We start from the raw sequence: 25,183 nt of genomic DNA, 5'->3' as shown, positions 1-25,183 counted from the left end.
TGGAGCACTTTTCCTGTGAAGACAGGCTGAGACAGTCGGAGCTGTTCAGCCCATTGAATAGGAAGGTTCCGGAGAGACCTTATTGCTGGGGCTGCAAAAGAGCTTGTTACAAGGGCACAGTGATATGACAATGTCCTAGAACTTAAAGAACGTAGATCTAGATTAGATACTAGGAATAAATTCTTTACTATGAGGATAGTGAGGCACTGGAACAGGTTGTCCAGAGGAGCTGTGGATGCCACATCCCTGGAAGTGTTCAAGACCAAGTTTTTTTCCCTGTTAAGGCTGTGGTTTTAAAACTGCCCGTTTTCAGAAAAAAACTGCCATTCCTTCCCACTGGTCAGGCAGTGCATATAATGATAACATGGTATGAGTATCCATCACGAGGAAAGATATAGCTGATAGCAAGAATAGCATCACCCAGACAAAGTTTAAAAACTAAAGCTAGCTGATGAAACCATGGTTTTAAAGACATTCAATGAACTTCCTGATGAAACATTGATTTTCTGAGTTTCATCAATGTTTTTTCAGCATACTTGAAGAATAGAGCAGAACTATGTGTAAGTTGTTGTTTCATTTGGAATCAGTCAGAATAATTCCTGTGAAAAAGTCCTGCTTGTACTTTGTGAGCAGCTAACTGGGAGGTGATAAAATATTTTGTATTTTATGCATTTTTATGGGAAAGAGAGGCTATGTCCTTACTAATCCCTGAGTAAATCAGGTACACTCTCACAATTAGGCTTCTCAGGCAAATATAATTATCCTGTTAACTCCCCTAAGTATTCAGCCTGGATACGTGCAGAAATGATCTTATTTTTCATGCTTTAAAGATGAACTTCAATAAAAGCTTTTGTTTGTGTTCCAACTTTAATAGAACCCTTTTGTTTGTATTCTAACGTGTTTCTATACCCTCGAGTGAAGGACATGATCCCAAGACACTCCTGTGTTTATGATCTGCCCGGGAGCCACACGCTGCGCTGGGAGGAAGGAGCAAGGCTGGGCTGGGCTGAGCTGAACTGTGCTGAGCTGGGCTGGGCTGAGCTGAGCTGCGCTTCCCGGCCTGTCCCTTTGCTGCTGGGGACTGAACTGCCACCGCGTGGACATCCTGCCAACCTGCACATTCCCGGGAAAAGGCGAGGAGCAAGAGAGATCTGGGAGCGGACCACAAGAGCGGAGAACTGGGAACTGTTAACAGGTGAAGTTCCAAGGTGAATTTGAAAAGCTGGTGAGACACAGGATTGGTCCGAACTCCTGCTCTCTTTTGCTTGGCTTTGCATGGCTATCTAGGTTTGAAAACATTCTGTTCTCTCTCCGAAGGTGCAGCATTAAGTTGTAAGTGAGGACAGCAAGGGGAAGGCAGAGCATAAGCAGCTCTTGTGCTGGGAAATGCCTTCAGCAGCACACAAATAGCCAGAGGACTGGGCATCTGGTCACTCATAATTTACCACGGCAGATGTGGACAGGAAAACTCTCATAACAAGTTAATAATGACAAATGAGCTGATCTAAAACCAGACCTCTAGCCACAGATTACGCTGGATACAGGAGTCAAAACAAAATCTGCAGTGGGTTAGGTGCAGCATTGCCAAACACAGACCTTTGCAGTGATTTTCACCCTGAGTCAGTTGTCCCCCACTCCTTATATACTGAGGTCCTGATCATTCTCAGTCAATAAAAATTTCCAGCATGGAGTGGACAAGTGAATGGCAAGATGCTAGTAATAACAGGAACTGTCTAAGGGTTTAGTGATTTCCAACAGCTAATGCCCCTGAGGAACAAACTGCTTGAGGTGATACTTGTACTTCTTGTACAACTGACTGAACACTACAGCCCTTTTTTTTTTTTTTTTTTTGGTTAAAAATAGCATCCCTATTTACCACATTATTGCAAAGGAATGATTGCCATTTCCATCATAGCTGCTTTTCTGACAGTGTTGAAACATTGCTCGAGGCAGCTCTATATCTGCACCTGTGCCCCAGACATGAGAGCCTTGGGAAAGTCATGTACGAGGCAGCAAGGTATGAACACACATCAAATGGGTTCCATGTTTTGTTGGTTTACAGAGGAAAAAAACCTATGTTTTCTTAAAGCTTAAATTTGGAATGCAGTTAGTAGTTATCAAAAGATGTTTACATCTCTTTTCATATAGAAAAATGTGTGTTTATGTCTGAAAGTATCTAAGCGGGCCAATGCATCTCACATGCCAAGCTGACCTTTAGAGAGGACTACTGGCATGTTTCCAATACAAAATCAGACTTGGCTATTGATACTTGTGACTGTTTTTCTCCTCTGTGCTTGTGAATTTCTTTGTTGACCACACCCAAACAGCGACAGGCTGAGCTCTCCTACAGAGGGCTGGATTTGTGCTGGGGACTGTTATCCCCCCACAGCTGTATTAATGCTAACCCGTGAAAGAGGCAGGCTGAGCTGGGCACAGCCCTGAGAGTGGTTTGCTGGGTTTGGGCCCTGGGGCAGGGCAGGGGTTCAAGAGCTGCTCTTCCCCCTTGGCCATCATAAAGCCCAACACAAAGGTCTAACTGGTGAGAGACTGATTCATAGGGGAGATAAAGGCAAGACGGAGGGATGGCAGCATGTAAAGCTGGGGCCCCAGGCTCACCTTTGTCCCCTGTGGCAGTGCCACCCACAGTGCCACCACTGAGCTTTCTGAACTTGAGCCATGTCTTCAGTACAATTTGATTTTTGATTACAGGTCTCTCAGCTTATTAATGTGATACCTGGGCCTCGTGCTGTTCATACCCTGCAGGCTGACCTGGGCAGAGCCAAAACTCCCCTGACATGGAGGATATCCTCATGCTGTGCTCCAGCCAGGGCTCAGCTCCAGGAGGGTTTTGCCAGCATTTGAGTGAGAACCCCTGATACAACACCCTACCTATTTCACTATCCCTCCACTGCTTGAGCAGCAGGCTCTAAAGATTTTTCCTGGATATGTTGGGAAGATTTATCTATTGGATTTCTTGGAAAGAGCATGGTAAGTTCAAATGAAGATAATGTCTATACTGCAGACTGCAACAGTGTGGCAGTGAGTGCTCAGGCTGGATGCTGGGCACCACAAGGATGCAAGTGAAAAATCCTGAGCTCGAGGCAGAGCTACTCTGCCTTGGAGGTAGAGAAAAAGACATGGAAAGGTTGAGTTTACGCTGTTCCCTAAGAGATATGGTAGGTCCTATCTGATGCAGCTGTGCTAACCTAGGCAAAGATACATAAGGAAAAATGCAGGTGCTCCAGTTTCAGTCACAGAGCTGAATCAGGAGACAAGGCAATAAATGATATTGCCACTAGACAAAACTTTGGGACTGCCAAATGAGGAAGTACACGAGGAAGTCTGGTTGCACTGTGGGCTAGTTTAAGATTTATCCTGAATTAGCATCCAGGAAGTATATTGTCATGTTCAAGTGTAGCAGCAGGGCTTATTAGTTTATCTAATGCTTACTTGGTGTGACATCTTGCTATATCACTAAGAATCCTATTAGATGAGATAGCAAGTATTTAAATGCATGTGTATTTGTGTGCTGTAAATAGTACAGGCTCATTTTTTAAATACCAGTGAACCAGACTGACAGATACCAGGAGTTAGAACAGACATATCTTAAGCTTGGAAGGGACCACAATGGTCAGAAATACTTTGCCAGCATCATAGCAGTGCACTGAGCTGGCAGGCACAGACATGCACACACAGCCACGTGTGCTGAGCTGGCTCGTTCCTATTTGAACACCTTCCCCACTCAGTGTAGGCTGGGAGAAGGGATAAGAGGAAAAAAAACCCTGTACATAACAAGTCTTGTCTCTTCCTCTGCTATTAAATATTTCCCTGTGGAGCTGGCAGCACCCACATAGCAGCATCACAAACTCCTCACCAGCAAACATGGGGTGCAGGGCTCTGTGCCAGCACAGCCAGGCACAGCTCGCTGTCACCCACAGCTGCTCCCTGGGACTGGCTCCCCTGTGCCCCTGGCTGCCACCAGAGCCTGTGTGTCACCCTGCCTGCCAGCCAGGGGTGGTGGAAATCCCCACCAGCAAAATCCAAGATGTACGTGGCCTCTGCTTGTTCTCAGGATGTTCAAACAGACTAAAGCAGGTGCAGGGTAACTAACAGTTAAATTAGAAAAAGAATACTTAGTAGTTAGAAAATGCTGGTGAAATTCCTGCCTGATTTGTCTGTGGCAGACATCCTGGAAATACCTCAGTTCCTTCAGGGTAACTTCTACTGTGCAGGTCTTTTTTGTCTACCCAGAAGTTTTCAAGTATAACTATGACCAAGATTCTCCTTAGAATCTCCCAGACAGAGGAAGCTGAAGTTTGACCAAGGAGGCAAAAGAAGTGAAGAGGAATTTGGAAAAAGAATGATTGTATCTTCGCCTTCCATTTTCCTCCAGCTCTCTAGTCCCACCAGCTCAATAGGTTCCAACTCTTTTAACAGAAGAATTTATAAAGGACTCTCCTGTTCCCTGAACATTTTGATGGGCCTGAAGTGAATTTCTGCACTTAAATAAGTTTGCAACTTCACTGCAATGGGAATGGCCTGATAACAGTCTGGTGCATTATGGCATTTTCAAACTAAATGAGAGTAGTACTTCTCAAAAGGCACTTTATACATCTCTTCCTCCTTTATACTTCACAAGAAGTAGGGGGAAACACTTTTTTTTGGATCATCTGTTTTTGTGTGTTGAAGGTGTTCTTTAATGCCAAAAACAATTTAATAAGAATTTATCAGGAAGTTCAGAAAAAATATTTAAAACAGATTAATTTACCCTATACATGTTCTTGTGTGAGCAGCAAGACAAAACCTATCCTGATTACACCAGGGAAAACAAATAACCAGGCCAAATGCTTTAATATGACATGTGTCTCCCATTGCCACTCAAGTGAAAAACACATTTCAGACAAAATAGGGTTGCTTTTGTTTGCTTTTTTTTTTTTTTTTAATATCCTCTAAAAAGGGGTAAATATTACTGGATTATTGTCCCGGTACATGACCTCTTGTCTAGTCATTCACACCTGTGAAAACTGAATGGAAAACCATGTGCCTTCATAAAGTTTGGGAAAGTGGAAAAACATGTACAAAAGTATCTTCAGCACTGGATAATGATTCTCTGCATCTAAAAAGGGACAGATTTTCAATACCGTTCAAGTAAAAGAGGCTAGATTTTTTTTTTCACTCAGACTAATGTAAACTGCAGAAATATTTTCCATGCAGTACACTATGGTTTCTTCTAAATCTCCTGATTTTGCTTATCCTTGATGTCAAATAGATTTATACCAATAAAAAGCATTACAGAAAAATAATTTTCCTTTAAACTAGTGAGTGGAAGGTTAAAAAAATATATATACTTTTGTAATTTGCAAAGAAAGGCACAGATTTAGAAAGGCATGTCCTTAGAAACCTCAGCTTAGAGCTGCAGGTGGCAAAGCAAGGCAAACAATGCAAATGCTTCCATAAGAGTGAAACACGGTCATTCGGGAACTTAATTTTTGGCAAAACATTGTGATGCACAGCTGAAGAATGCTGTATTTTGAAATGGGAAAGGGCAACAGGACACATCTCTTTTTTGATCTATAAAGGCTGATGCTTGAGGGTTTCTTCCTACAAAAAAAACCCATAGAAATACAGCCCCTGCCCACAACATACTCAATTCAGTGCTTCATTTTTCCTCTTTTTTCCCTCTGGGGCAAATGCGTGGGGACGAACATGAAGAAAATGTAAGATTACTCTGAACAGATGCAGCATCCTCAAGGCAGGGCACACCCTCCTCAATACTGAAGCTGGTTTAGAGGGTGGGGCAAGGAAGGGATGTCTCCAAGCCCCTCAGCTGCCTTCCCCGGCTGTTGTCACCAGTCTGTCACCTCCTCCCGGCTGCACACCACACCAGCATCCTCCTCGTGCGAGCAGTTGTGCGTGCCCACCCCGGCGTGGGAGCATTCCAGCAGCGTCCTCTCCTGCCCGGAGCACTGCACATCATCCAGGAGAATGCGGAGCGAGCTCCCTTCCCCGAACTCTGCCTTCTTGGTGGCCCGCACCACGTAGGGGAAGCCGAGCTGGCGGCACACCACGGCGGCGGCGGGCAAGCCCCAGCCATCGTCGCACACCGTGCCCCACTCGCCGTCGATGAACACCTCCACCCTGCCCCGGCCGCGGCCGCGCCGGCCCTGCCGCATCAGCCGCACGGCGCCATTGCCGGGGGGCTTCTTCTTCCTGCGCTGCCCCTTCTCCTCCGGCCCCTTCCCCGGCCGGGGGGCTCTGCCGCTGGGCGCTGCTGGGCTGCCCGTCCCGGTTCGGGTCCCTGGCCGCGCTGGGGCTCGGCCCGCCCCGTCCTCTGCCGGCGTGCGGGGCGTCCGGGGGTCTGGGACGCTTCCCCGCGGAGCCTCGGTCGTGGTCTTCAGGCGGGGATGTGGGGTTGGTGTTTTCATAATAAACTCTGTTGGGGGAAAAGGTAGAGAACCGTGAGTCTGTCACTCTCTGGGCAATGCTTGAAGACAATTATATGAAACCAGTGCTGATTTTTGACTTATATAACTAATTTCTTGGGATTTGTCTACTTGGTCCTGTTGGGAAGCAACGACACTCTTAGTGACCCGGTATTTCCTCAGTGAAAATGTCGGCTGCTGTTAGCTAGCAGAGAGGACTTCAGGGCTCAATGCCAACTGAGCCTCTCCCAAAAAGGAAGCTCCAAGAGGTTTCTTGGCAAATGTCAGCCTGGCCCTTAAAGGGTAGGTACTGGAGCTTCACAGTCAGGAGAGGAACTCTTCACCATATCCTGGTGAAGAGCCGCCGAAAGCATTTTACAGACAGGCACTGTTTTTGCTCTTCTCTTCATTACTGAGGACTGGATCATTACCAGAGGAGAGCGTGGCCTCCCCACTGGGCCAGATGCTTTATTCAGAGGAGCTGAAATCGGGAACATTCAAAATCAATTCTCTCTGGCAAGTGGAATGTGCAAGAGGAACAGAGTTGCCAGGACAACACATAAAACAGGATTTGGGGTTGGGTTTGTTCTTCCTTATGAAAAAAAAGGAAAAAAAATAGAAGAGCCTTGAACTCTGAAGAGATGAAAATTCTTTGCTGTCACAGTTTCCAGGTGTTACTGGATTTACTTATTCACATGTGGTTTATTTTTAGCTTAAAAATAAGTTTTAGTTTGCCAGAAGGAAGCAATTCAGAATTTCACGGAATAACATTCAACAGAGCTGGGACAATGTCGCAGACATTTACAAAGACATCATGACTTTGAATTATATCCCAGATTTATGCAACCTCATTCATCACTTGGTTTGTAGTACAGAGAGGAGGGAAAATAGCACTGTCTTATTTGTGCTTAGAATCTTAGTACCCCAAAGACAAACCCTCACAGTGGTCCATGTTTTTCCAAAAAATGCTTTTTGAAAAGGAATTGTGTTCATGACATGAAAATATTTCCTTCCTTTGAAAGCTGTGGTTCTCAAGGCAAGAAACAGATTTGAAGGCCTTACCTGTGCACAGCTCATTTGCTGGAGCCTGGTTTGGCAAAGCACTTGAAAAGTGGGACTGATTGAATACTGTGTAGGACTGCATGAAAGCTAATGGTCACCTGGGAGTGCTTTTCACCTCACTGGATCAAATTGTCATTATATAATACTCTCTATTAAACTGTTTATTAAATACACTTCCAAAAAATGCACTCATAGCTAATACAAGGCACATGCTCTGGCGATTCTGTTACATTCAGACTAAATAATAACCAAAACAATAAATATTTACAGCTACACATCCTTGTTTGCATGCTTCTGAATCAAAATGGCCATGCTTATTTTTCACCAAAAAGAGAGCGTAGCTCTTGACACACTAGGTAGATCTCTCCCACCATTTCTAAGTTTTAATTTATGACAAAAACTACCTTGTAAACAAGCCCAAAAGATTTAGTTACATGTATAGTTTAAAAACCTGAACTTTGGACTTGCGTAGAGAATAATGCATAAGCAGAAATAGACAAAAATGGTTGAATATGAATCGAGTTGCTAATATTTGGAAGCTGCACAGCTAGAAAAGGAGAACATCTCTGAAGATACTGAGTGCTCAGGCATGTCAGCAGTCAATAATTGGCCTGGAGTTTGTTCCACCTTAAAGACTCAGTGTTGCAAGGTGCTGAGTGCCCTCACTATTCCCTGAAGCCAAAGCTGTAGGAGCTGTTAGTGACTCAAATGCAATGTAACGTGATTAATGTAATTAAAAATTAAATAAAAGTATCCTGACTTTGGAGTTGCTGCAGTACCATTAGCTTTGTTCATGGACTATGAAAGTTCATGGACTATGCTGAGTTGGAAGGGAATTTGTTGGGGTGCTGCCTAGGTACCTACACGTGTAAATTAAAAGCACAGGGGGAAAGAACAGTGATACTGCCTAGTCTACTTTTGAGATCCTAATATTGTGTTTAGGTTTTTGTACCTCACATAAGATCCTAGTATTGTGTTGAGGTTTTTGTACCTCACACAAGACCCTAATATTGTGTTGAGGTTTTTGTACCTCACATAAATAGTACTTGGCTTGCTGCAGATTCAGCTGCACCACTGACTACTCCAGCTTTAGCAGTACAATACTTCATGCAGCATGAAGCAACCAAAAGGCCCTGGAGGGTTTGGGTAAGCCAAAAGTTCACCTCAGTGTGTGATCACTGATTCTTTTGGGAGCATTTTCTCATCCCATATTTTCTCACTTTCAATTAACAATGACTCAGCTCTCATCTTGCTCAATGAGCTACTTCCCAACCCTTTACCCATCATATCCTCTCCACTACCTGAAGCTACTGCAAAAAATCACTTGTCACTGAAAAGCACCATTGAGCACAGGGTCTCTGGACCAGCACAGTTACAGGGAAACCAAACTGGTGGTAATGAAATATGTACAATGTAACATGAAAAAGGGAAAATGAACAGGGTCAGAAACTACAAAGGAAATTTCACATGGCCAGGAAAGGGGAAATACTCTATGACTTATTTGAACCAACTCTTCAGATCCAAAACATCTGGAAAGATTTAATTTTGAGTATACCCAGAAAAGTGAAGTTCTGGGTAGTCTCCACATATGTGGACAGATAGTGCAAGTCTGCAGTTTGCATCTACTGCCAGCTAACTTGAACCAATAATAAACAGCAAGAGTTATACTCACTCTCCTTTGGCACAAACGGGATGCGCTTGCTTTTGACTTTCACTGGCGATGGCTCAACTTGGCATTTTCCTGGTGGTGCTGTCCTTGAAAGAAAGGGACACATACACTGCACAATGAATTCCTTTTCTCTGGCATTGCAACACTTTGCTTCCCATTGTTTTTCTAAGAACATAATTCTTATTAGAAAAAAAAAAGTCTGATTAAATGATGCAACTAATCTCTTACAGTAGAAAACATAACTAAAGAATCACAGATCACCATTGATGAAACTCCAAATATTCACAAGGCAGTGGAGTCCTCCTCTGTCTGTGTTTTCAGTTGACACTATTGAAGCCATTAAGGAAATAAAACATTGGTAGGTTCAAACACTACAGAAAGAGATTAATCAAAATGAAAGTAAAAATTACAAAACTAGACACTATATGTTGAACATCTGACAAAAAGCTCATGTGTACACAAGATTTCAGTCCGTTTTCACGGAAGCAAAATAGCACGCTATTATTCATACAGAAAGCCCAAACAAATGTCATGCCAAAAATGCATTAGTTTCAGAAAAGAACTCTAAGTGTCTCCTCGGAGGCTTTGTCTTAGTATGGTGCTTTATTTTGACACCATTTGTTTGCCATAGAGATGTATTCCACTTCTGGGAAGTCACATCTGTTCATCACCACTTTTTCCTAGGACAGCCATCTTGGTAATCCTCAGACTTCTTCAGAGGTTTCTAAACTGGTTCAAAAATGCATTTGGAGGGTATAACTCCTGGGCAATTAGGATTGTTTGCATTTGCATTTCTGTGGAAGGCAGAGAGCTTCTCTCTCAACTATCTATACATGGATGTTCCCTACTTTTATGAACTTTCCAATTACTTTTTTTGGTACTCTGAACATGAATGAAACTTTCTTTAAAATGTAAATTCACGGCTGGTGTTTGCCTCCTGCTTTCTCTATTTCTGCACAGCTTGCATAATACCAGTTTCTTCACACACAGTTTACAGGAACTCTTCTGTTGCATTAGATAATGGAAAGTGCTCCTGAGAGAGGAGAGTTGGAGGAAACACATGACAGATCTGGGGGCTTTTTAATTTTGAGGACTGGTTTCAACATAAAACTAGACAAGTGGCTTGATTCAAAATCCTCAGATAGCTAAAGCTGTAAATTTAATCCATTTAAAAAAAAAAAAGAAGCTATAAAAAAATCTCACTCTCTGTTTCTGACTGAAAGTAGCTTGGTTTTTAGCCAATAATAGTAACACTTTAAAAACAGGAAGATGGAAAAAACAGCTGTAAGTCTTCCCATAAAACACAGCTATTCCCTGCCTTGCTCAGTCTCAGATACAAGCATATGGGATCCAGAAGATGTAATGATGGTCCTTTTTTCTTGTTCAATCCATATTGCTTTTTGAAACACTAAGAAGAATGTACTTTTAGCTTTTCATGTCTGGTTTGCCCAAGAAAGCACTGCAGGTCATGCTGGTCCACCTTTGGCTGCTGTAGTCTGGGGGAACAGGGCTCTTGTGGGAAATGAAAAAAGGATGGACAGAAACTCAGAAAAAACACCTTGAGAAAAAGTGCCTCCTTTGGGGCAGAAATCTAGAGAAACTTTGCCAAAGAAAGACAAGTCACCCATAAAATACTTTAGCATTCAGGAAATCTCCAAACCCACATAACACCAACAAGCCCCATAAAAGTTTGGCACCAGGCATGTAGACCCCCACGACTGCAGTGACAAAGCAGACCCACAATGCGTTGCTCCAGATGTTCCTTGATTGAATTCCCCAGAAGGGCCCAGCATGGGAGAAGAGTTAATTAGTCAGCCAACGTGACTCATCACATCCACACCAGACTCACTGCACCATCACCAGGCCTTGCAACAAGAACATCTCATACCTGGAGGTGTCCACCACTTTGTACACCACTCCACTGGGAGCTGTGGCACTTGGTACACCAGTAGATAGGAAGTACAATTCCCCTGGTAAAAAAAAACCAGACACACTGTGAAAACTGTCCATGGAGTTTCTGTCCCTTACAGCACAAAGGCATTAACTCTGCATCACGGGTCTGAGAGCTCATCTGCAGTCCATTGGCATAAAATACTCTTAGTGAGTGGCAGCTTTTACAAACTGTCATTAATTACTATTTGGACAAATTTCCACTGCAGGTTCACCTGCCCAGACCTTCCTTGTCATCTCATTATGATCCATGTCCTTTGACTTCTCTAATGTAAAACAGGTAAACCCTGAATTACTTTTGTTGAAATTAAAGAAAAGGAAATTAAGCAAGTTCACTGTCTTTTGCTCATTTGGATGAAGCACTCCTTTGGGGTGAATTACAGGAGAACAAGATTTTGCCTTTGCTTTCTCTAGCACACTCACAGAGTGAGACATATCTCAGACAAAACAGGTTTGATTCATCACAGCTCTGTCAGGTCACATGTGCAGGGCTCAACCTTCAACCAAACGATGTCCATCACCATTTATTTGACTTATTTTCTCTTAACTGCATTTCTATCCTTCTTCTCCTGTTGTGCAGGGGAGACTGGGATATACACTCCTTCTGGCACTATTTTTAGAGCTCAAGTTCTTGAGAAGTGGAACAAAAAGGATCAGAGAGAAAAAAAATATATTTGCAATATTAAAAAAAGGAAAAAAGAGCGAAAATAGAAAAAGAAGTAAGACGCTTGCTGAATAAGGCAGACTTTTTTGGGTGTTCTATGGGTAATCCAGAGGGAAGAGGGGAAGGAACAGAGAGGTCAGTGTGACCAAAGGAATGTGTAGGCAGTTGGTGGCAGCTGAGGCTGAGTCTCCATTCTCCTACCTGCTCTCCTGTGCTGCCCTGGGCTGAGCTCCTCCAGATAATCCCAGGGCAGAAACCTTTGTCTACCCCTGGCTGGTGGCTTCATTTTTCTGGTCAACTTCATTAATGACAGGCCAGAGGCAGCTTTGGTCCAAACGGGGATGGGAAACAGCTGGCACTGAGTTTTGTGGTGATGTGTGTTTTACATCCTGCCCCTCTTTCCTGGAAGTTATCAGGCAGGAGTTTGGATGCTCAGGCCATGAAGCACACACATGTGACCCACAGACATGGTGCCTGGGTGTCTCTGACATGTTCTGCTGGCCAGGGATAGGGCTGATGGCTTTATAATGGCTAAGCCAAAAACAGAGATCTCCCCACAACATTTACACACCCACTGCAGCAGGTAGATTAACATCCATCAGAGCAACAACTCCAAAACTTAAATGCTTCTGTGAAGAAAACCCTGTTAAAATAAACTGCGTGGCAAACTTGTAAAAAATGAGATTCCTAGTACACAAAAAAGGTGGAAGAAAAGACTGTTCACAGCAGATAAAGCAACCTCACCACACTATTATCAACAGATTTCTTTCCATTACTATAAAGCAACCACAAGGCAATTAACTCCCTCTGAAAAAAGACTGCAGCCCAAATCTCCACTCAGCTCTATCATACTTATGCAAAGCACAGTGTAGGGCAAAAGGGTGGCAGCTTTTCACCCCTGTTTTGTCCAGACTCTGTTGACAAGCACAGGATGAGGGAGACCATCCTCATGTGCAAGGAGCACACGAGCAAGGGCTGCAATCAACAGCTTGATATTGCACTTGGCACAAAGCTGATTTGAACTAAGTTATTTGATCTTAGGTTAAGATATCCTTCTCACTACAGCACTGTGAAATAGCTGTAAATTCCATGAATATTAACCATTAAAGAAAATTGAATTTAACTCTAAAAAAAAAGTCAAACTTTCAAGCTAATACTTCACTTGGAGGATTTGCATTCACAAGACAAAATTTGCATTTATATGATTTGAGCAACATCCAAACTTGACATAATCTGCAGGAAAAAACAGATGTTTAAAAGCTGGGGCATTCTGGAAGCAGGTGCTTGTGATCACGAGCCAAGACCTCCCTGGAGCAGGGCAGAGCACAACTCCTGCATTGCTGGGTCACACATGAAGCACACACACATCCTCTGCCTGCCCCTTGCCAAGGGCTGCATGGGCTGCACATTCTGCAATGCTTGTACAAACAGTGGGAGACACCACCAGCTTGCACCCCAGGACTCTTTATTTCATCCTCTTCAAATCACAGCAGCAGCTCCCTTCCAGAAAGCAAAATGTCTGCAGTCATGAAAACACAGCAAAGCTCTACTGAGATGGTATCCTTCAGTCCCATGCAAGGCAAAATCCCAGCTGGCACTAATAAAATATAGACTTAAAGACTCTTTTGCTGATGCCTCATGCAAGACATGACACAGGCTTTTGTTCTGCTTCATCTTGAGAGGTGCAAATACCCCAGCCCAGGGTGAGCAGACACATAACTGCTGTTCTTGACATCTGCTTCCCTGCATCCATTAATAATGCCCACAGCCTTCTCGACTAGACAAGAGGATAGACTTGCTCTCCCTTGGGTATCACCTTCTCAGGCCTGCATTCCCCATGGCATGGCACCGTGAGGAATGAGGTTTCTTTTCTAAGTTTTTTTATTCTACTTGCCCCCCTCTGCTCCCTATTCTCCAGAGGGAAGGGCAGCAGCACATCCAGCACATCAGACTCAGTTCAAAGGCAACTGACTCTCCATCTCCCAATGCAGGCACTGCATGGCACTCAGACCTCAAAATTAGCATTGTAGCTTTGGTTTGGTGTTTGGGAGATGCTGGGAATCTGGCATTTTAGAGACTCGTGCTGTGCCTCTCCACGACCTGCTGCCCTCTCTGATCCCTTCTCTGGTGTTCTATTCAGAAACATGCCATTCAGTGTGACACAAAAGATTACCTGCTTCATCTTCAGCAAAGGAGATGATGTATTGATAGTAGTTATTGATAAGCCCAGGGAACATGCATGTTTGTCCTGTCCCCATGCAGATTTCACTGTACTGCCACTCTCCAGTAGCATGATCCTCCTTCAAAGACATCAGGCGTCTGCAAGGCAAGAGAGCACTTCTGCAACCTGACCCAAATGATTTATGAATGTTAGCATGGACACCTGAAAGGATATTTAATGCTTCCTACCCACACTAGCTGCAATAGGAACTGAACTTTCTCTGAGAGTAAAAGATTGTTGAATATTAACCCAAATGTATGATACACCCTGCAACTCCTTGTCTTCAAGGGCAACACAAGCCCATGAAAAAAACAAGAGGGGAGGGTTGAAGGGCTATCAGGCCGTTTTGAGGGGGATTTTGGCTGGGGATACAACTTAGTGAGTGCCCTAAGTGTTTACTTACCCACTCATAAAATCACCAAATATGTACAGGCCATTCAGGTTTGGAGACTCACAACCTCGGTAGACGTAGCCTCCTGTAACAGATTTCCCCATTTTGTGTGGATATGCATAAATTGGAAGCACATCATCTGTAGGGCAGAAAAGATCTGTGACTTGTTTTGCATATGCTGCAGAATATCTCTTTATCTAGATTGTTCTGAGACTGGCAGAGCACAATCAGGTTCCATGGTGCATCTCATATTTAAATGAATTGCCAATGGAGATATATTTAGTTTGATTTTCACCTTTTCAGAATCACATTTGATTGCCCCGGCCGTCACCAAGACACCTCAGCATTCTCCTGAGCCCTTCTCCTCCCACTACAATCCATCTCTGTTAGTGCCACATCTGGCACCTTTCTACAGAGCTTGTCTGGTTTAGCTGCAAATTCACAGGTTACTCCTAGAGCCACTGCACCCATGCAGGAAATGTTTGCCCAATGCAGCTTTGTCTAGGTGGTAAAAGGGAAAAAAGAGATGGGTGACTCCAGACTGCAGGCACTGATGAAAAGATATGTCAGATGTCAGCACAAATAGCTTCTGTTCCTCTGAGATGGAGAAGCAACTTGAAAGGGCCATCAAATATTTATGGGATGGCAGAGGCATGAATGATGCAGTACTGGCATATTCATTGTGAAATATAAGTTAAAACATAAGACAAATGTAAAATGGAGAGAGATGTCCTGATTTTGAGGGTCTCCATTAGATGCTTCCTCCCCTTTCTTTTGAAACTCCTGGCTCACAGGTACCTCATGGTACCCTTTCCTCCTCATCCTCACAGCCTTCCTCCCTGCCCATGTAGCAGATGCTGCAAGTAGCAAACCCAGCAGCTCTGCCAGCAAGGAATTTGCACCAGGGGAATTTCCTCTAAAGCAGGTGTTTTCCACACTTCAGCTGTACTTATCATTCTAAAGGGGCTGTGACATTTCACTGCTCTAACAAAGGGTCTCTAAAGTCATCAAAAATTGCTCTGAATCCCTGGAGACCTCAGTAAAGTGTCTGCCATGAATGCTCATGTGGGTACTGTCACACAGGAGAGCAATAAATGAGCTCTCTGACAACTGCTTCAGCAAAGGGAGCGCAAAAAATCTGCTCCCTGCTCTTGACATTTTTATAAAAAAATAGTTAATCACTCGTACTTATAGCAAAGCTAATAAAAGGAAGGAATTGAAACTGAGTTAATATTAGGAGGAAAATTAAACAACAACACACAGCACATGGAAGAGAAAAGAATCAGAATCTCAGCTAATGCAAATCAGTGCCAGCCCACTCCACTGCCCCCTGAATCTCTGAGAAGAGGTTCCAGCACAAGACATGGTCCACATCAGCCCCTGCAATTCAATATGTTCTGACTTGACATGCTCACTGGAATTTAGCCAGCCAGCAAACACTCTCAATCCAGTTTTGAACAGTTTAAAGTAATGAAAATAAAATGAGGTTTTCCTTTGTGGCATAGCTAAAATAAATGAAAATACATCATACATTCAGTTACCTGCAGAGCAGGCAGCATGCATAAGGGTTGATCAGTCAATGCTTTTCTCTGTTTTTTTAAAATAAGGGTGAGTTATGGAGAAAAATACAACTCTAAATTCTTCTTGCTTCTGCACAAAAGCTTATTTTATGTGGCAAAGATGAAATTGTCCCTCTAAACCACAGAATCACTAAATAATTTCACTAACAACACCAATCACCTAGAAAAACAATAGCTAGCATGTTTCACTTTCCTCCTAACTCAGAAATGGTAACATTTGTACTTTCAGTATTTATGCCCAAGCCAGTCCCCTTCTAGAGGGACAGCAGAGGTTTACATCTCAAAAAGGTGTGTTTGCCACCAAGCAGCCAGGCTTTGAAGGCAGGAATTAAAAAACAGATCAATTCAGGGTGACCCCAATGTAGGGAATAATGTGCTCTGACTCCATGATTTCAGAAGGCTGAACAAATGCTTTATTAAGCTATATTATATTACACTAATACTATATTATAACTATACTAAAGAGATACTAAAGAAAAACCTGTGACTGTCTCCCGACAGTCACAACACAGCTTTGACTCAACTGGCCAATCAATCTAAACAACCATCACTGGTGTCCAATTAACAAATCACTCTTGGTAAACAATCTCCATAACACATTCTACACGTGCCAACAACAGGAGCAGCAAGCAGAGATAAGAATTGTTTTCTCTTCTCCCTCTGTGCTTCTCACTGCCTTCCCCAGGAAAAATCCTGGGAGAGAAAATTATGCCTCTCTCTGTTCAGAGAATGTGAATATCACAAAAACGAGAGCACATCTATTTACCCAAGGAAGAATTGGTGCAAAGCTTCTTATCGTAACAGCTGAACCCTTCCCTCGCCCTCCAGCCGTAGTTTTTCCCCTTCTCCACGATGTCGACTTCTTCGTATTTATTCTGCCCCACATCTCCGCAGAAGAGCCGCCCCTTCCCCTCCTTGGTGTGAGGGTCCCCCCTGTCGAAGGAGCAGCGCCACATGTTCCTCACTCCGTAGGCGTAGACCTCGGGGCGCGCCGCGGGGTCGCTGACGAAGGGGTTGTCAGGGGGAATGCGGTACAGGGGCCCGCGGTCGTTGTTGTTCACATCGATCCGCAGCACTTTGCCCAGCAGGGCTGATCTGCATTGGGAGAAGAAATGAAAAAGGTAAAGAAATAAGGCTAGACCTTGGCAGAAAATCAGAGCCAGGGGGTGGGAGTGGGGTTGGAAAGTCTGAGGTTTCGTGGCATTGATTTCCCACACCCTGGAGCTGCCACAGGGATGGATCCACTCTTACTTGTTCTGAGCATTTCCAAATGTGCCAAAAGGATCCCCAGCCATGCCTCCATCTCCAGTGAAGATGTAGAGATACTCATCATCTCCGAAGAGCAGCTCTCCTCCGTTATGGTTGGAAGCAGGTTCTTCTATTTCAAGGATTATCCTAAGTGAAAACAGGGAGAAAGCAATTTCCTACTGCACAAGCACTATGCAAAGGGCAAAGCAACGTCATGACAATGTAGTTCTTCACAGATGGAAGCTACAGATTGGTTTTGATAGAAATTCCTCCATATCCATGTTACGGAATTTTTCTTGGGCATAGCTAATTTTCTAACCTTAAATAGTTTCAAGATATTTTCCAGATTAAAGAGACACCAAATTGTGTAATATGGAAAGTCTGGGAAATCACATGACAAAATATACTTTTAATTGCTTAAACTTTTCCTCTGATTCCTTCTTCCTCCTTGTTAATCTTTTTTATTTTTCTTTAGAATTTATTAAAGAAAAGGCATCTGAGCTTATAATCAATTGGAAATTGTAAGAGAAAGGACTCCAGTCCATCTGTACATCTGTACAGCTTTTGGCACAGTCCTGCCAGGCGCTTTCAAGGTGAACATAAAACTTCTCAAACATTAAGGAATAGTTATATTCTTAAAGAGAGAAGAATCCTTAAATGATAATTACACACTCAGGACCTTATGAGTTTAAAGAGCAGTTAAAAGCAGCCCCACCAACAAACTGACTTTCCCAAAAGTTATTTAAAGAAGTACCAACAAAATTTACTTTAATTTTAACCCCAAACTCTCTATTTCATCTGTTTATTTTATGCTCCTGGTATCCCTTCCATAGCATGAAAGGGGAAAATGCATAAACTATAATTTTATAGAATGGTAAAGCCACAAATACATGCAGTGGAGGTTCCCAAGTATAACAACAGAAGTTTATTATTTCCAGCTTCTAAAAGAGTCCAGATTTCATGCTGGCAGTGCATCTTAATAGCTACTAAGGCAAATTATAACACCTAGTTACACCACCTCATTTTTAGACAGTTTTTTCCATTCTGAAACATTGATAGTTATTGTGAGTTGTGGGAAGGAACCCAGCTATGGAGTTGGTGTCACCTCCTGTTAAATCTCAGCACCTCTGTGATAAGGTAACTATGCAAGAGTGCACAGGTTCCAGCTGACAAAGGAGTGAGGGAGGATCCTGTATGGACACAAAGGTGAATCTTCCTCAGCTTCCCAAAGAAGGTGGAAAAAACCAAAATTCATTGAGAAACATCTGAGGATAAACAGACACATGCATTTGAGCCAAGGCAGTGCACACCACATGTCAGCCTGAGCTCCCTCTTGGGCAGCAGCTCAGGATGAAGTCAGCGGGCCCTGAGCCTACACAAGCACAAAAGGACCACAACTTTGTTTTCTTAAGCTTTTGCTGTACTAACCATAAGCTAAGTAAGCACAGAAATTGTTACAAACATAGAGCCTGAGGATTCTTAAGCAAGACAGTTCATGGGCTGTTGATATCTGCAGGTTTCTGATTTGCTTTCCTGAGTGCCATGTTGTGATTCCCCTTACCTGTCATCTACAGTGCTGCTTACACTGGATTGCTGTAATTGCTTTATAAACCAGTATCCTCTCTGTATCATTAGGCTATGTGCATTTCTGAGCTAGAATCATCCACAGCTGGGTGTTTGGAAAGCCCCTAATAAAATCCAAATAATGAAGAAAAAAATATCTTTGAATTACTTATATCCAAGGGTCTCTTAAAACAGCTGTTCTATAACACAGTTCTGCAACAGGCTATAAATCTCTGAGCCTGATTCCACAAACAAGTGTCTCATCATCTCTGCATATTAGTGTGGAACAACTTCAAGACCAGACTCAAACAAATGACTTTTCCAATTAAAATGCACTCTGTAATAGTATGGTGACTTGTGGTTTTTTTTAATTTGATATTAAATGTGTAATATCAAAGGGTTGAGTTGTTGTTCAGATAAAGAAACATGGGACCAAATCTATCTTTGGTCTGGTATCACTTAGTTTGTTTATACTAATTTTGGAAACCTTTGGCTTTGGAATGAATTTCACTCATTCTTTGCAGAAGTCTATTTTAAAGGGTAATCACAAAAGTACAAAACAGACAAACTTCAAAGTCCCACCCAACAATAACCCCAAAACAGTAACTATAAATAAAGTTTAATCCATGTTTAGTTAAATCCTCTGACATGCCAGAACTGAGAACTGTACATGTTTTACCCCTGCACACTTGCAGTTCATCCATGGAGGACAGACAGCTTTTGCACTTCAATACACTAGACATGGACTTGGACTAACTCTGGAATGCAAAAACATGAAGCTAATTAAGTCTCATTCATTAATGGTCTTTAAAAATGCACAAGTGGCCCTCTAAGATCTTAAAACTAACGTGTGTACAATACCTTTCAGAACCATGGTCCAAGGCATTCATATCAGTAGGAGAAATTCTGAACTCACTGATTCGGATTCTCTCTTCATAATGAACTTCAACTGAGTAGTAGACATACACTTTACCATTAAATTTGAATTTAGGATGGAAGACAATGCACAGAAACCCTCTCTCATCTCCTTCCCAAGGCGAGGTAAGCACAGCTTGGCTGATGTTCAGAAATGGCTTTTCGAGCCTGGATCCGTCGGGGAGGTAGGTCCACACCAGGCCGACCTGCTCTGCGATGAAGAACCGGTGGGTGCCGTCGTTGGCGTGCACCATGGCCACGGGGTTGCGCAGCCCGTTGGCCACCTCCACCAGGCAGAGCTGCAGACAGCCCTCCGCGTCGGCCGTCACCAGCCCCAGGTTCTGGTTCAGGTTCTGGTTGGCCAGCAGGTGTGGGAAGCAGTAGTCGGTGTCCTCCAGGGACAGGTAGCGGCAGAACTTTGCCATGTTGTTTTCCAGAGCAGTTAGCTCTGGGTCTGCAGAGAGAGCGCGGAAAATGGAGCGGCAGCTGTGCCACAGCTGCCTGCAGTAGTCCTGGCACAGTCCTGGGATCGTCCGCACGGGGGTGGAGGGGTCTTCAGCGTCATACAAGTGAGCTGCATATGGAGAGCATTCCTAGAGGGAGGGAGAAAAAGCTTCAAGTCATTTATTGGACCAGATTTGAAACAGCTGAGCAGTGATACTAATTGGAGATATTTCATCTTAATGACAAGATATGTTGTGGTTTATTCTGAAGATACGTTAACAGAGGGAAAGATCTTAGAGAGGGGGTTTGTCTCGGCACTCATGGAAATTATCTTCAGTGTTCCTGGTGAAAGCTGACTTCCTCAAGCTGTTACTCATTTATTCTAACCACAGAACTTTAAAAAAAACCCTGCAATGACGCCTATGTTGCTACATCACCCTAGCAGACTGTACTAGGGAAAAATAGACTTTTCTTCCTTGGATGCTCAGACTTTACCTATGAAATAATAAGATTAATCACAGAGCAAAAGTGAAACCGAAGAATTAGCTGAGAAGATTCAGGCCCTGCACACTGATGATAGAATGGGAAAGGCCATCAGGGCCAAAGCCTGGGACATTCATAACTCATCTTCTGATAATCCAGGCATGGACCTCAAACATGGATGTGATTTACAGCTTGGAAGGAGTGGGACATGAAAGTGGAGGAGGAGGGGAGGACACCATCCTTGCTTGGGTCCAGCTGCCTTTGCTGGTGGACCTTTGCCTATAGATAGTTTATATCCCCAGCCAGGAGTGGGGAAAGGCATCTCATGATCATGACACGGGTCACCAAGTTTCTGCGAGGGATGCTGAGGTTACAGGATTTCAGACAGTGACACAAAATGGCCATAATCCAGGCAAGGTCCTGGCAGCAGCTGCAGCTCAACCCTTGTTTACGGAAGGTGAAGCCTTGGAAATCTGCTTAAGGACTGGATCAAGTTCACACAGCTAATTGTCATCTCCATGATGAAAATTCCAACAGACACATTTTCCTCATGAAAAAGCTGCAATTCAGTAAAACTGCCTGTAAATTACAAACTGACCAAAGTGACTCAGTTCTGTTTTGCAAGGGTTTTTGCTTGTAATAAACACAATATTTTCCAGTTATAATGCATCTTCCCAACAATCACCTCAAAAGTGCTCTTCAAATAAGGCAACATGACTCTGTGGAAGCTCAATTATTTTCAAAGTTATATTTCAATAAATACCTGAGGCAACAAAAGTCAGAAGAGAAACCACTACTTTAATAAATTCTGTATTCTTTAATTCTTATCAGGCATTGCTTCTTCTTTTACTAAGCAAAACCAGCTTAATTAAAAAAATAATAGGGAGCTGTTTCTAGATCTATAGGGAGATATTTCTTAATGCAGATTACAACTCTATTCAATAGCTGAAAGGATATAACATCTGAGATTCTGAACTGTTTAAATTAGCTGATAAGCATACACAGTATTTAATTTTTATTTTATTTTCCATTACATACCATAATAAACTGAGAGGCCATATAACAGATCATTAGTGTACAATAAGCTTTCCTCCTGGAATGTCAAGCCATTCATTGCAAAATGAAGGTTATTAAGCTTCCAAATGAGCAGCAATTAATGTGGTAAAAAGAAGATTGCTTGTGAAACAAAACACTGAAATTACACAGGCAGATTGGGTAACACACTTGGCTTGGTTACACGAGGTGTGCCAGGGACAGAAAGAGACAGAGCATTTGTCAATTCAGTTGTAATGACTGAAAAAATTGCCTTAGAAAACAAATTGAAATGAGATAGAAAGGGAATTTGATGGAAGGGCTGGCTGGGAGCTCAATCTGGTGTTGCCTATGGAGGTTTCCCATTCAGAGAAAGGAGGCTCACTTGAGTACTCAGGTGTACCTCATTCTGTGAAAGCCTCTTTCAAAGCAAGCAGTAATCTTATGCATTACAAAGCAATGCCCTGGCTTCAGTGACAGAATTAAAAATAGCCTAGAGACAAGGATTCCCTGTTTCTGCTATTTCAGGCTGTTCACCACAGCCTCAGGTGCTCTGAATAGAAGTTGTGGGCAACTTCTTCCCTCCTGACAACATTCCTGGTGGCATACAGCTAATTACAGCAGCATTACACTGGCAGTGAAATTCAGAGATCTATCACTAGCCTGAAAGTACCTAAGCATGTCCTAGGGTATTTTCAAGACATGTGAAATATTTTCCAAATTTTATTCTGGAAGAGATGGAGCCTCATGCCTTTTGCTGAATTTCTCTGCTTCGGAAGCAAATGTTGTGGTCCTTTACCCTTCACATCATCCTGTCATGTTCACATAACTCAAAATACCAAGAAGCTTTACCCGTAGTCAGAGCCCAGAATCAATATTAGATCTAAATTGTAATTTCCGAATGACGCTGTTTGTTCATTAATTTTAAACTACGATGGGCTCCAAAGACCGAGGAAACTACTGGTTAGTTACTTCAGTAGGGCTGGAACAAGTTTGTACTATGAAAATAACTCATCAGAAAACAAAACAAGTCACATTAAGACAGGCTAACCAAATGCATCCTGTCTGTTCCAGGAATTCAGTGGCAGCTCCTTATCTGGGGAATTCCAACAGTCTGAATCTGATGGAACACCCACATCACACAATGTCTTATTTACTGCTGCTATCAGCCTGGAGGAAGCAACAGGACTCCTCAGAAAAGCATTTAACTTCCACATTATCCCTGACATTCCTTGACCACCTCCATCTGGAAACTCAAGCCTTTAAGCAAGCTGTTCCCTGAGAAGCAGAGTGAGGCATCTGCTCTTGCAGTTTGGTGGAGAAGAGAAGGCTCCAAGGTAACCTTATGGCACCTTCCACAGGAGAACTGGAGAGGGACATTTTACAAGGCAGTGTAGTGATAGGACAAGAGGTAATGGCTTTAAACTGAAGAAGGGTCAACATAGATCAGATTTAAGAAAGAAGTTGTTTACAACGAGGGTGGAAATACTATAACAGGTTGCCAAGAGAGGTGATAGCAGCCTTATCCCTGGAAATATTCAAGGACAGGTTGAGCAACCTGATGTAGTTGAGGCTGTCCCTGCTCATTGCAGGGGAGGTTGGACTAGGTCCTTTCCAAATAAAACTGTTCTAATATTCAGTGAATTCAGGAAAAGGCAGGAATCCACAAGTACAAACTGAGACACTTGTCAAAATAATTTGATCACATTGAGAGAAATCATGAATTGTGAGCAGAAATAGACAGAAGTGTGCCAAGTAAGTCACAGGGAATTCAGGTCTAGGATAAAAGTTGTATATACAGTGAATGAATTGAAGCAGAATGTTTCTAGAGTGTTTGCAATGACTGAACTTCCGTGACATGCTTGTGCAGCCAGAGGCAGTGGTGTGTAGCCACATCTGGGCTGGTGATGCACTGAGCTCATCAGAACATTTCAGTGAATCATTGTTCCCACACTGAAATATTTCTCTGATTCTGAAGACATTTTCAATGGCTGGCTTTCTGACAAACACAGGAGACTTAGTTATCACTTCCAGAAGCACGAGTGCTTAGCACACATTGTTAACTGGTGTCCTGTCTGTGAATGGACTCTTAGGCACTGCTTGTTGCAGAAATATATTCAAATGTTTTTTGCTTCCATGATGAAACAGAAGTCAATTCTCTAGATCCTGGTGAGGAAAAGTGTTGTCTTTCTCTTCATGCTTTAAGGAACCCAAGAGGTACTGGCAAAATGCTAAGAGCAGGATTTCTGAAAAGCCATTTTGAGCCCATCTGAGCACAACAGACAAGACTCTACTGTCTGAATTAATTCAAGGTTTACACTTGCACAGTGCTGAGCTGCCACTGCTCTGTCCCAGGGGCATTTTCATACGTGTGAGGCCTCCACTGATGATAGGGTGAGACACTTTGCTCTGTGCAGACTGTGATCATCCTATTATCATATCTGGCCCCAGAACATCAGTTCTGAGTGGAAATTCCCCCTTGTGCAGGACGGCCACATCTACAAGCATTGCTCTGCACCCATCACCAGGACCATTAGCAGCTGGCACATGCTAAAAGAGCTGTAACTTAATACAAAAAAAGCACCTGACCCCATCAGCTGGTCATAACAAGGAGCAAGATTTGTGCAGGCAAGTGCCCTGTGGGTTTCTTCACCAGATCTGGTATCCTAACCCTGGGAGGGTGAGGAGAGTGTGCAAACTGTAACTGCCCACTTACCTACCTCAGAGACTGCTGCTCCTAAACTAAAGAAGAGCAACATCCCCACTCCTCTTTTAGACAACTGCCAAAGAACAAAAAGTCCACTGGGATACTTGATGATGGACAGTCACTCCTTCCAGTGCCTGGGAGCACATGCCTCGGCTGCTGCGCTATCCCTGATGCACTGATGTGTTGGCTGATGTACCCGTGCCTGTGCCCAGGTGCTAATGCCATGGCTGATGCACCTGTGGGTGGTTATTCCAGTCTGGGCTTGGGAATTAAAGTCATGGCTCACACTCCCCTGGACTGTCCAAGGTTCCTGTGCCTGGACCAGTTCATCGGATCAATCCATGCATGGGATCAATGCACCCCTCTCTGGGCCAATGCATCCACAAGTGGGCTCGATGCAGCCCTGCATGAGTCGATGAACATACACGGGCCACAGCACTGCGATGGGGCAGGAGCATCCATGCCTACACAGAGCTCCGTGCAGGGGCTGACCGGCCCTGTGTGGCCGAGCTCTGCGCGGCGGGATCCCCCCAGTGCAGCAGGGGCTCCCGGAGGTCTCACCTGGCACAGCAGCTCCTGCAGGTGCCCGGCGCAGGCGGCATAGGTGCGCTCGTCGAGGCGGGCGCTGAGGCGGTAGAAGCGCTGGAGCAGGGCGCGGTCGCGGCTCGGGTCGCAGCAGCCGAACTCGGCGTAGCGGCGGCAGAAGGCGAGGCCCCGCGGCGGCCGGAACGGCGGCTTGAAGTCCAGGCACTGCGGGTGCGGCCGCGCCGGCCGCGGGGCGAGCGCCGCCGCCAGCAGCAGCGCCAGGGCCGCCCGCGGGCCCCGCATGGCT

The 25,183-nt window shown here is 43.8% G+C and overlaps 1 protein-coding gene and 1 long non-coding RNA gene across 4 annotated transcripts in view; one reads left to right on the top strand and one right to left on the bottom strand.

Annotated features, from left to right (window-relative positions):
* The window catches only part of LOC132329334 (uncharacterized), an 8,426-nt gene extending 758 nt beyond the window's left edge, over window positions 1-7,668 (top strand). Inside the window, exon 2 of the long non-coding RNA XR_009487029.1 lies at window positions 922-7,668. This is a non-coding gene — a long non-coding RNA (uncharacterized LOC132329334). The remainder of the gene's footprint in view (window positions 1-921) is intronic.
* Window positions 4,912-25,183, bottom strand: HHIPL1 (HHIP like 1). Of its 3 annotated transcripts, none has more exons than XM_059850302.1 (9): window positions 24,913-25,183; window positions 19,632-20,278; window positions 17,211-17,354; window positions 16,726-17,054; window positions 14,392-14,518; window positions 13,941-14,086; window positions 11,042-11,123; window positions 9,157-9,239; window positions 4,912-6,433 (listed from the first exon to the last, which is right to left on the bottom strand). In XM_059850302.1, the coding sequence occupies exons 1-9, from the start codon at window positions 25,177-25,179 to the stop codon at window positions 5,847-5,849; spliced, it is 2,412 nt and encodes an 803-aa protein (XP_059706285.1). In that variant the 5' UTR covers window positions 25,180-25,183; the 3' UTR covers window positions 4,912-5,846. The 3 variants fall into 3 exon arrangements, 2 of the variants coding, with proteins under 2 accessions (XP_059706285.1, XP_059706286.1); XM_059850303.1 differs by lacking the exon at window positions 24,913-25,183 and adding an exon at window positions 24,365-24,861; XR_009487028.1 differs by having other exon boundaries at window positions 6,293-6,433; window positions 9,157-9,234.

The sequence above is a fragment of the Haemorhous mexicanus genome, chromosome 6, assembly GCF_027477595.1.
Source record: "Haemorhous mexicanus isolate bHaeMex1 chromosome 6, bHaeMex1.pri, whole genome shotgun sequence".
Taxonomy (NCBI): Eukaryota; Metazoa; Chordata; class Aves; order Passeriformes; family Fringillidae; genus Haemorhous; species Haemorhous mexicanus.
Note: the sequence above shows the minus strand (reverse complement) of the source record. Positions and strands in the feature narration are given on the sequence as shown.

What these genes read in the sequence shown, in the direction of transcription:
- HHIPL1 (XM_059850302.1), bottom strand. Translation starts at nt 25,179, where the DNA reads ATGCGGGGCCCGCGGGCGGCCCTGGCGCTGCTGCTGGCGGCGGCGCTC. An exon ending in TGCAGGAGCTGCTGTGCCAG is followed by an intron (nt 20,279 to 24,912) that starts GTGAGACCTCCG and finishes CCCTCCCTCTAG; the next exon opens with GAATGCTCTCCATATGCAGC. An exon ending in TTGCACCAATTCTTCCTTGG is followed by an intron (nt 14,519 to 16,725) that starts GTAAATAGATGT and finishes TCTGCCCTACAG; the next exon opens with ATGATGTGCTTCCAATTTAT.